Source organism: Thalassophryne amazonica, chromosome 6 (genome assembly GCF_902500255.1).
Source record: "Thalassophryne amazonica chromosome 6, fThaAma1.1, whole genome shotgun sequence".
Lineage (NCBI taxonomy): Eukaryota > Metazoa > Chordata > Actinopteri > Batrachoidiformes > Batrachoididae > Thalassophryne > Thalassophryne amazonica.
In genome coordinates, this window is record NC_047108.1 from 116,170,187 (window position 1) to 116,182,266 (window position 12,080).

The window sequence follows — 12,080 nt, forward strand, 5'->3', positions numbered from 1 at the left end:
TGAGTTCAGGTCTGGAGACTGGCCAGGCCACTCCAGAACCTTGAAATGCTTCTTACGGAGCCCCTCCTTAGTTGCCCTGGCTGTGTGTTTGGGTCATTGTCATGCTGGAAGACCCAGCCATGACCCATCTTCAATGCTCTTACTGAGGGAAGGAGGTTGTTTGCCAAAATCTCGCAATACATGACCCCATCCATCCTCCCTTGAATACGGTGCAGTCGTCCTGTCTCCTTTGCAGAAAAGCGCCCCCAGAGTATGACGTTTCCACCCCCATGCTTCAAGTTGGGATGGTTTTCTTGGGGTTGTTCTCATCCTCTAAACATGGCAAGTGGAGTTGATTCCAAAAAGCTCTATTTTGGTCTCATCTGACCACATGACCTTCTCCCATGCCTCCTCTGGTTCATCCAGATGGTCACTGGTGAACATCAAATGGGCCTGGACATGTGCTGGCTTGAGCAGGGGGACCTTGCTGCCCTGCAGGATTTTAAACCATGACAGCATCATGTGTTGATCTTGTTGCATGTGAGATCTTGCATGGAATCCCAGAGCGAGGGAGATTGACAGTCATCTTGTGTTTCTTCCACTTTCTAATAAATAATCATAACAGTTGTTGTCTTCTACCAAGCTGCTTGCCTGTTGTCCTGTAGTCCATCCCAGCCTTGTGCAGGTCTACAGTTTTGTCCCTGGTGTCATTAGACAGCTCTTTGGTCTTGGCTATGGTGGACAGGCTGGAGTGTGATTGATTGAGTGTGTGAACAGGTGTCTTTTATACAGGTAACAAGTTCAAACAGGTGCAGTTAATACAGGTAAAGAGTGCAGAATAAGAGGGCTTCTTAAAGAAAAATTAACAGGTCTGTGAGAGCCAGAATTCTTGCTGGTTGGTAGGTGTTCAAATACTTATTTCATGCAATAAAATGCAAATTAATTATTTAAAAATCATACAATGTGAGTTTTCTGGATTTTTTTTAGATTCTGTCTCACAGTTAAAGTGTACCTACGATAAAAATTACAGACCTCTCCATTCTTTGTCGGTGGGAAAACCTGCAAAACACAGTGGATCAAATACTTATTTCCCCCACTGCATATGCGAGTTTTACTGTAATTACATCCACTTCAGGTGAACACTGTTGGAATTACAATAGGTAACGCAATTTAAGTCACTGCTGACCAGTGTTGCCATATTTGGGTGTGTTTTCACCCATTTGTGCTGCATATGACGGGGTGGTAAATTAAACGGAACCTGCTTTAGGCTACGTTTCTCTGCACTCTTCATCTGTGAATGTTACAATTGGCTGAGAATACTTGGGATACTCATGACAGGCCAGTAGATGGCAGCTTTGCACACTAGGTTAAGTTACCACGAAACCCCTAACAAAAGATATTCCATCAACTGCTTGTTGTCAAGTTGATCTGCGGAGCCTGTGTGTCAGTCATGAGTAATAAACTCCAGGTATCCAACACCCCATAAGTCTGAGTCAGTTGTAACAGATCAGATGTCTCTTGTAGATTATACACTGAAGATGAGAACAGTGCACCGAGCAACAAAACAGTTGTCAGGTCACGTGTTTGATTTGTCTTAGTTGATGTCGCAGGTCTCTTGGTGTGACGACTGCGTACGCTCACATCACGCTGATGCTCGAAGAATATTGCATGACCCCAATTTTGCCTGACTGCACTTACTTTCTTTTTGAAGAAGAGCAAGACCAGGCCAGAAAGCTGAATATCAAACAGAACACTACAGGTTTCAGTTAAAAACACACACATATCAAAGGTCATCTTACAAAGCAGAAACATGTTTGGGGAAAGCCTGAGATAACGTTTACTCACAGAGGTGTAAGCCCGGCCACACATGCTACAGCAGTAGGCCTTAGCATTTTTGATGGCGTGCGCTGACAAGTGGATCTGCAGTGATGCGGAGTCTGAGTAGGCACGGTAGCAGTTGGGACATTTGTACGGCTTGTCTTTATTGTGCTGCCTCTGGTGAGACTGTCGAAAAGGAACACAGGCAGCAAAATGTGATGAGAAACGGTTAGCGCCACAGCGGGGTGACCGTGTGCACCTACCTGGAGGTTGGACAGCTGGGTAAAAGCCTTTTCACATCCAGGGTGAGCACATTTATAAGGCCTGTCCCCCGTGTGGATTCTGTGGAAGAATGAGTGGATGAATGAAAGTAAAGAAAGTTGTTGAATTTTACAAGCTACCTGAGTAAAAAAGGTTACGTTTGTCTGGTTTGACAACTCAAAGAGGAATAAAGAGGGTTTCAGAGAAGTTGGTGAAAGGTTTTGTTGTGGCCAAGATCAGAGAGTACTTTTTTTAGAGCAGCTCTAGAAAAGGGGTGGAGCCACAATATTAAATAACAAGCTAGCATTGCAAGAAAAGCCGTTCTGGCCCGACAGGAGCACGTACTCAAGCTTAAATGACCATTATTAGTTCAACAAAAACAGCCGTTAACTATTTTCATAATCAGTTCATTACTTGGCCAAAACAAGGCGTTCATTAGGCTAGGCTAGGTGCATGTTCGGCTTTGCAGCTGCCACTGCCCCACTTTTTCTGACGGTTTTTTGCAATGCCACAGAACACTGGTAGAAATCTTCAAATACACTTTGCAGTGGAGCGGGACTAAAGAGCAATACCATCTGAGGTCACCCACCAGCTTCAGCAGCTCTGCTCCACTCTGCGACCCTGACGTGTTACACCGTGCAAGCACGTGGGGCACCCCGCCCACCCCTCACTAAGTCAAAAAGAGACAACCTACTGGGAAAAAAAAAACCTAGCTAAGCAAGAGAGTTACCACCCACTGACACTGAACAAGCTCAGAAATGGCCTGTTGGTCTTACATGCCCCAAAAAGGATCCCAGCATGCCGTCTTTCCCAGCTGTCAGCAGTACTTTCCCCAGAGTCAGTCCAAAGATGGGATTTTCTAATCTTCCAAGCTGACATCACCATCGACTGAGCAGGAACCAAACCAAAGTTGACCACACTGCCACTTTGTATGTTCATATACTGGGATTAGATCTTGCCGTATCTCATTTATTCAACATCAGAAACGTGTAGCTGGACTTGGTGGAATAACTGGGCCTACCTGGTGTGCTGCTGCAGGTGTGAGAGCTGACGGAAGGAGTTCTCACAGTAGGAGCAGTGGTATGGTTTGATCCCCAGGTGGATCCGCAAATGCTGCGACAGGTAGGAGGCGTTGGCGAACGTCTTGGAGCAGTGGGGACACTTGTGGGGTTTAGCCTCTGTGTGGGACTTTGAGTGTATCTGCATCTCTGACTTGCTTAAGAAGGTAAGCGGGCACACTTTGCATCTAGATGATGAGAGGGGAAGCAAAAAAGAAAAGAAACTTAAATATATGTATTTAACTCTGCAATGCAATCGGGTAAATGAATTGTTTTTATGACTCCCTTGTGTCTAACCTGTAGGTTTTTCCCTCTTTGGGTGCAACAGTGACACAGCCTTGGTCGGCCAGCATGGGGTAGGGCACCACCAGCAGAGGACCAGATGGGTTTTCAGCTTTGATCTTCTTTCGTCCTCTGGGTGCCTTGGGGGGAGGGCCCAAAAGTCCGGCCAGGCCTCCAACTTTCATGTGGTCCATGCCAGGGCCGCTAGCCAGTCCGGAGATGAGGTTCACAGATGGAGCTCCGCCCAGGCGGTTCTGGGCGCTGGAGGTTGGAGTTGTAGGCGTCAGGGCCTCTGAAATGTTGTGGCTGTCGGGTCGGGATGAAGGAGCAAGAGCTGTGGTGGTAGCAACCAAAACAACAAGAGTTCTAACACCTGCTGTAGTGCATCACATAAACCTGCATATTTATTAATGAATAACAATAATGTAGCACAAATAACTTTTTGTACTCATGTATTCCAGAAATCAAGATTTTGCAAACTGATTTGTACAACATACACAAATTAAGTGAAACCAGCTTTTGTCTGGCAGAAAACAATGAGTCTTAATTTTCAATTATTCTTAATAAGCAGTCACTTGACAACAGTGATGAAAGTTTTCCAGGAATGACTGGATTTCTGAATGTGGAGTGTTCCACCATTTTATCAAATGCTACGTTAACATGGTGCATTTGGATACCAGCAGGCAGCAAGTCCTTGTAGGCCCATCAGGCCAGTATTTGTCTGATTCCTGTGTGAAGCATACAAGAGTACATGCCCCCTCAGCCCCACCCCAGACGAGACATCAGTCCATCGCAGGTTACTCCCCAGCCAAGGCCAATACCCATTTTCCCACGGGGTGCACTGAAACAATGCATGTTAAGTGTTTTGTCCAAGGACATACATAAACAGCAGCATAAGTGGGATTTGAACCAAGGTCTATATATTGGCAGCTACCTGCTCCGTAAGAAAAGGCTAACTATAATTGTCAGCTGCTGTTAGCATGTCTTCGTATGCTCACCGCTGTTAATGGTAATGTTAGCATCAACAGTCATTAGCATGAACACACGGCCATATCTTAATATCAAATCAATCAATTTTATTTATATAGCGCCAAATCACAACAAACAGTTGCCCCAAGGCGCTTTATATTGTAAGGCAAGGCCATACAATAATTACGTAAAAACCCCAATGGTCAAAATGACCCCCTGTGAGCAAGCACAGGGGGTCGAGCAAGTAATATGGCCTGTCAAACACACCACAACGTGACACTGTCCAATACACAGGGTGGGCCAATAAAATGTTACCACTTTTTGATCGTACACAAGTTTTTGAAATGAGAACCTATTGGAAAACTTTATTTACAGACTTGTAACAGAAGCATAAACTTAACATTTGATACCAACGTTTTCCCACTTTCTCTCTCATTTTCCGCACAGTTCAATCATTGATGACATGTTCAATCCACACTCTTCTTTGGATTACAGCTGCAACACACACATTGAAGTTTGTGATGACATTGCCACACATCTCAAGAGGGATTCTCCGAATTTCTTTTTCATTTTCAGGAATTAATATTCCTGAAAATGAAAAATAAATCTTTGTTATTTTGGAAATTGTACGAATTAAAAAAGCGGTAACATTTTATTGGCCCATCCTGTACATGGTGGCACACTCCAGATCCAGAAATCCAGTATTTACCTGGAAGTTAATCTATGATCAAAAAAAGGTTTTTACTTTTACTATATAAAGTCTCTACCTTTTCAGATCGAAGCATAGATCTTAGAAGTCACAATTCTGAGATGCAGACAAGTTTCTACACATCTGAAGCAAAGAGTAGACCTGCTGTAAGAACACTGTCGGAAACGTTTTTAGTTGGGTAGCCTGCATGAGTGCCTGCGTCAGACTCAGGAAAAGCTTGTGTAGATAATGTTGTAAATCATCTGTCTAATACAGCAGTTCACAAGAAGAATGAGTTCACATAAATAACACTACAAAACAACCATGTAATGCTACACGCCCCACCACATATGTCAGAGGTGTCTAATAAGGACACTGGGATCGGTGATGGGGTGTCACTCCAAGGCATCCATTCAGGTTGGATAGTTCCAACTACAACCCACCTGCCCTGGACCCCTCCAGGTATCAAAGTCAAAGAGATCCTGCTGGCGGAGGCTTACTCCTGCAGAGCGAACTTTATTCCTCCCCCGTTGCGGGACTAAAAAAGGAGCATTTTACCTTAAATTTAATTAGGCTATACGAATCCACTTAGAATTATACTACAATTCGAACTGTACCATTGACGTGATTATGATGTGTATCCTGGGTAGGATTTTCAAGCTAAAACTGCTTCAAAGTCATGAAACATACAAAACAATAATTTACAACAGGTCTGGAAGGCAGCAAACTAACTGTACATGACTCCTGCTGCAGATCTAAACCGCTCATAAAATTTTATTCAGACCTACAAAAACTCAAAATGAGAAAATTTGCAAATGTGAGTTCTCTTAAATCACTCCTACGTATGAATTACAAATGAATTTGAGTGGTTCCTACATGAGCCCCCCCCCCCCTTTTTTTGTCATGATCTTAAGCTTTTTGAAAACTGACATCTTGAAGTCGATGCTTAGTCTACTGTCAGAACGCTGAACTGCACTCATCTACTCTATCAGTATATACCAAGGTTCTTGAAATTGAATTTCTACACCTGCTGGAGATTTACCATTAATGCGGGTACAACAGAATTTCGCCAAGAGCTCAAGTTATCGATGAGTTGGTTTGTAAATTTGATGATGTGACTGATTCATTGAAATGTGATGCTGGACGTCGTTTAAAATCAGAACCCACCCCACCCACTGCTCGGACAGTCGGCACCGAGATGAAGTACCTGAGCGATGGTTGACTCGACCAGCTTGCTCGCTGAGCTGTCTCATGTGCCAGTCTTCCCACAGTCCTTTGGTCTTCACTGCCGACTTGTCATCCATATTAACATCTGAGATCAGTGCAGAATAAAAAGTTTCTTTATGCAGAGAAACATTTATCGTTTGCTAACGTACACTTATGTCTCCTATGAGGTGGATCTGAACATTCTCCATACATGTTAATGCAAACAGACTTGTGGATTTACAGCTGACCCATATTCGAGAATAAAATAAATTTACCGATATCAGTCATTATACGTATACATTAAAATTGGAAATAATTCTTAACATTTCATTATCAAATCCTTATGACAAAGAAATGTAATTGAGGCTTGATGTTTCACAATTTAAACATGAACTTTATCATTAATCACTATAAATATAACCAACAATCAACTAATTGTACGTCACACTGCCTTCATTCAGACTGGCATTTGCCATGCCACATAACTTAGCATTTGCATAAGATAGACTTCCCATCCATTTTGGTCCATCCTAACTGGTGCCATTGTCGCTGGAAAATGCAGACTCTGATTGAAAATGTTTGGCAGCTGATCACTTTGCCTCTGGCTCTTGTAGCTAATATGACCAAGGGGTGATGGGGTCCCAACTATGCTTGTAAACTGTGCCATCAGACAAATTATGTAATGGCACCATTCCCAACAGCCAATGTGTTTTTCCGCATTGTTTATTAAGGGGGAAAAAAAAAAATCATAACTGCAAAATGTTTGTGATAGGCTCACATCAGCCAATATTATTGGCCAACCAATATCAGTGAGGCTCTACTGCTTACAACTTTAAACATTATAACACAAAATCAGCAAAGTCCCTGATTTATATCAGTTACCACCTGATCAAAGAGTAGCACCTGATCAACACCAACAAAAAAACAATGCTTCAATAGAGTTTTGTTTATCTGATCTTATGCAGACACTTTTGGTGTGTACTCAGAACATACTGAGGTCCGATGTGCAGCCAACGACCACAGGTGAGTCTGTACCTGGTCCAGAGCTGGAGGCGGGGCGGGCATGCAGGGCGATGTCCGGCTGGCCTGAGCCCTGTTGCTGCGGGTGGTGACCCGACACCTGTTGCGGCTGTGGCTTTGACACTGGCATGCCGTGCTGTGCACTGCTGTCCGGTGAGGAGGAGGGCAACAGCAAGGGCTGCTGGGAAGGGCTGGAGGTAGGCGGCAGGTGCAGTGGTCGGATCTTCTCAGCCATCAGCTGCTCCTTGATCTTGTTAATGAGCACCAGGTTATCCAGCTGTAAGGGTTAACGGGTCATGCTCAACAGAAAACGGCCACCGTGTGTGAATATCATTCACGCCCCCAAAGACACATCTTACGTCGGAAAACGCCGACCAGCACACTACACGTTACACCATGTTCCTTCTACTGAGGGGACTGTGAAGAATTCATTCTGAGAATTTGTTAAGCTGGCACCGAATGGCTGAAAAAGACATTCACACATGGAAACAAATGGCAGCGGCAGACGGAGACGTCGCGTGTGTTAGAAGAGACGTACCTGGCCCGGCATGGATGGAGGTGGAGGCCAGAAATACGGGTTGTTAAATCGAGGCTCTGCCATCCTGGAATGAAAAAATAAACACCCATTTTAGTGGCATTCAAACTGCAAGTAATTCCGCAGAAGACCAAACACCTGATGAAGTGGATGTTCTTCCAAGACATTTGGTTAATACCTAAATCGACGGATAAGGGTCAGACGTCAACTGTCAAAAACAGAGGTCTCATAGCATAATTCTGTGAGGACTATGCCATCACACCCACACTTGATGCTGTGCATATGTGGCTGTTATGGGGCGCCTCCTACAAGCCTTATGGTGCAGACACTGTGTGGCTGGATTTTTGCCTTTTTGCCCACCTCCTGACTGTACTGACGTCAACACAGGTGTCCCCCTAGACTCACCATCAGGGGAATTGGTCAACAGGTGCCCAACCCGCTGCTCTGAGGAATTCAATAATGGCACATTGCTACGAGATGTGGGAATGGACCGGTTGTCTGCCTTGGTGGTTGCCATCAAGGACCCAACCGGAAACCTTCTACACTTCAACCAAGTGCACTAACCATCACTCCTGTCTGGATAACCATTAGCATAAGATAAGCTAAGATCAACTTTATTTATCCCGAAGTCAATTATTTCACCAGAGCACAGAAACAGTAAATGGTGAATAATGTTTTTTTTTCTTAAAACAAGTACAACAAATTTACTTTGAATAACTGAATAACTCTGTTCGTTACGTACTCATCCTGCAGAAGGGGGAGAAATTATACAGTCTGACTGCCACAGGTAGGAAAGACCTCTTGGTGCTCTGTGGTGGACCTTGGTGGTTTCAGTATACGACTGAAGGCGCTCTGACAGGACATCAGTGTGGCATGCAGGGGGGTGGGAGGTGCTGTCCCAGACGCTGAGCAGTTTCCTCAACATCCTGCTCTCAGACACCTCCACCACAGATTCTAGCTCAGGCCCCAGGACACAGCCAGCTGTTTGTGTGAGCTGCCTTCAGCCTACTGCCCCATCACACTACAGCATAGAAGATGATGCTGGAGACCACTGACTGGTAAAACATCTGCAACATATTTCTTGCACTGAACTGACACTGAAAGATCTGAGCCTCCTGAGGAAGTACAGTCAGGTACAGTCAGTTCTGACCCTTCTTATACACAGCACCTGTGTTTACATGTCCAGTACAGTTTGTTGTCTATGTGGACACCAAGGTAGTCCACAATGTCCACCTCAGTTCCATTGATGGTAACTGGGTTCGGACAAGTCTTCTGTCTTCTGAAGTCCACCATCAGCTCCTTCGTCTTAGATACATTGAGCTGCAGGTTGTTGAGTCCACACCACTCCACAAACCATTAGGATAAGGGTTAGGTATTAGGGTTATTGTTTGGATACATGTTAGGGTTTGGATAACTGTTTATCCAGGGTCAGGAGGTAGGGTTTGAATAAGTGTTAAGATGATAAGAGTTATGGTTCAGATAAGGGTTTGGATTAAGGTTCAAAACAGTTAAGTGTTTGTGAAATACATAAAGTTTTTAAATCTGAAGAATACTTTTGCTACAACGCCTCACGCCGCCCTGCCTGTGGCGCCAATGACTGCATGCTCTTCTCGATAATGCACTTAATTTTTCATGTTGTTCTGGTTTTTCTGTTTCTTCAGCTTGTTAAAAACTTTGTAAAAACCTTGTAACTTTTAGAATGGCCCAAGCAGAGGGTCACCTTTCTGAGTCTGGTCTGCTTGAGTTTTCTTCCTCAACATCAGAGTTTTTCCTTGCCACTGTCATTAGTGTGCTTGCTCTAGGGGTTGGTAAGGTTAGATCTCACTCATGTGAAGCACCTCGAGGCAGGTTTTTTGTGATTTGGTGATGTAGAAATAAAATAAATTGAAAGTGAATTGCTACAAGACCACAACTTTGCACACTGATAAGATCCAGGTCCAATTCCATAACCGGGTAAAAAAACAAAACAAAACAAAAAACGAAGTGGTTACAGTTACTGCAGCCGATTCTTGTGACTGATTCTTACAACAGCTGCCTTAAATTGCTGTCATGCAGGATATGGGTTCGATTTTCTGACTGAAGACTTCATATCAACCAACATTTTGTTTCAGCTATTATATTCTTTGCGTTCATATATCTGTAAGATTTGGACTATTAGGGTTAAGGGTTAGGATGTCACATCACCACTGCTGTAATAACAACCTACCAACACACAGTAATGGTTAACGTAATGATATCCACGTACTAAAAAAAAAAAAGGCGCTTTGAGATATCTTTTTTTTTTTTTTTGCAATAAGCATTTACAGACTAAGTGATTTATAATAATACTAAAATAATTAACAGTTTAATCAGTTAATTATTAATGATAATAACTTGGTTGTAGAGGTAAAAATAGAACTGAATGTTGGACATTTTAAGAACCTTAAGTTTTATAGTAAACATAATAATAACAATAACAGTAATAATAATATCTGCCACTGAATAAAGATTTGAGAGGGTTAATTTTTGTAGTTATTATTAAATAAACCAGTGATCCTGTAAAGTTAATGAAGCTCTTTAGCCGGTTAGCTCAAGGCATTTAGCTTCTCTTTTGTTGGGGACTGAATTCCAGAAAAATTAGATTTTAAAAGGTGAATAACTTCAGTCACTTCTCGGTGTGAGGGAGCCGCTGAGGGGGTTCGAACCTCCTGCTGCTCCTCTGAACCTCCTCATCACAGTTTCTTAAAAAAAAAAAAAAAAAAAATACTAATAATAACACTTTGCAGACAAAAGAGAAACAAAAATGGCAGCCTTATTTTTATAAGGCGGGACGCCATATTCTGCAGAGCACAAAAAAATTTATTTTCGGAACATGTTGTGTCGCGAGGAGGCCGAATCGGGATGCGAACACAAAAGGCGTGTTTACGGCCACAAAGGCATGAATGATTGTTTACTGCAGGTTTGAATAGCCCGGCCTCCACCTCCTTAAAAAAAAAAAACCCTGACACTTCCTACAACAACCCGAACCCTCTGCAAGAAAAGAAAAAAGAAAAGGAGCAGGTCTCCGCTCGCACTCCGCACCGCGACGCAACGTGGTCAGAACCCGCCCGGACTCCCCGAACCCCGCTCGGCCAGCTCGACCCAAACCCCCACTTTTAGTCGGCTTTTCTTTTTTTTCCTTCCCACATTGTGCAACTTCTGGACGAATCAAAGGGCAGCGGCTGCGCGACGCGCGCGTTTTCATCCCGCTTCTTCGACCCACGCACGACACCAGAACACGCACGCACAAATTACCTTGCGTCCCGAGTGCCGATGCTCGTCTTGGGAGTTGAGCTGTAATATATATATATATATATATCTATATATGTATATAAAAAGCTTGATGCTCTTTCTGCCTGCCTCCAGTCGGAACACCGCTTCCGGGTCGCTTTGTTCACTTCTGGGTGCCGCTGCTGCACGCGCACAATGTCGGCCCGCTTTATGACGTCTCCACAGCGCGGAGCTTTAATGTCGTACGGTTTTATGAAAGTGCGTTCGGTTGGGAATGCCTTAAAAATAAATAAATAAATAAGGTAGATCCTAAAACCCGGAAACATTCGGAGACTTGTGTAGATGAATATGATATATCTGTCTATAATTAAAGGTAATATTGCAGAAGACGTTTTAAATGGGGTAATATAATGCAGTTTGGGGAACGATTTATAGAGAAATTGTTTTGTGTCTAAAACGAAACAAAAATGGCCAAAACTGCACTAGATTCCCATTTGAAATATCTTTGCCAATCATAGGCGTAGGAGGTGGGGGGGGGGGGGGGGGGGGGACTGCCCTCCCTGGGCTCTGCAAAATGCTGAAATTCGGGCAGATGGGCTGGGAAATTTGGGCATGGGCCATGTAGACTCTGAATACAGAATAGAATGACCTAAAATGTCAGACTTATTTTCGCTATTAATGTAAATAATCAAACTGCTATTTGGTCACTAATATAAATATAACTGTGGGTATATAAATATATGGTAATTTAAAGAGTCATGGGGGTTTCTGAAATTCGGGCAAATTTGGTGTCGCCCCCCCCAAATAGACCCCACCTCCTACACCTTTGTTGCCAATTACTTTTAATTATAGACAGAAATATCATAAAATGCATGAATCTGCATAATTAGTAATGTTTCTGAGATGTCTCTTGGTTTTAGGATCCACCAAAGAATCACAACCCCCCCCTCCCCCCACCAAAAAAACAGGAAAAAAAAAACCTCCAGTCATATTAAACCCTTTATAACTGAACCTG

At 43.4% G+C, this 12,080-nt stretch overlaps 1 protein-coding gene across 2 annotated transcripts in view; it reads right to left on the reverse strand.

Annotated features, from left to right (window-relative positions):
- znf362b (zinc finger protein 362b) overlaps positions 1–11,236 on the reverse strand; it is a 28,147-nt gene extending 16,911 nt beyond the window's left edge. Inside the window, exons 1-8 of one of the 2 annotated variants that reach the window (XM_034173212.1) lie at positions 11,090–11,236; positions 7,820–7,883; positions 7,297–7,531; positions 6,263–6,367; positions 3,414–3,732; positions 3,080–3,304; positions 2,061–2,139; positions 1,825–1,983 (exon numbers count right to left, since the gene is read on the reverse strand). In XM_034173212.1, the coding sequence (XP_034029103.1) occupies positions 1,825–1,983; positions 2,061–2,139; positions 3,080–3,304; positions 3,414–3,732; positions 6,263–6,367; positions 7,297–7,531; positions 7,820–7,882 (1,185 nt within the window). In that variant the 5' untranslated portion in view covers position 7,883; positions 11,090–11,236. Of the gene's footprint in view, positions 1–1,824; positions 1,984–2,060; positions 2,140–3,079; positions 3,305–3,413; positions 3,733–6,262; positions 6,368–7,296; positions 7,559–7,819; positions 7,884–11,089 lie in introns of both variants that reach the window. The other variant, XM_034173211.1, reaches the window with a different exon arrangement.
- Positions 11,237–12,080: the final 844 nt, after the last annotated feature.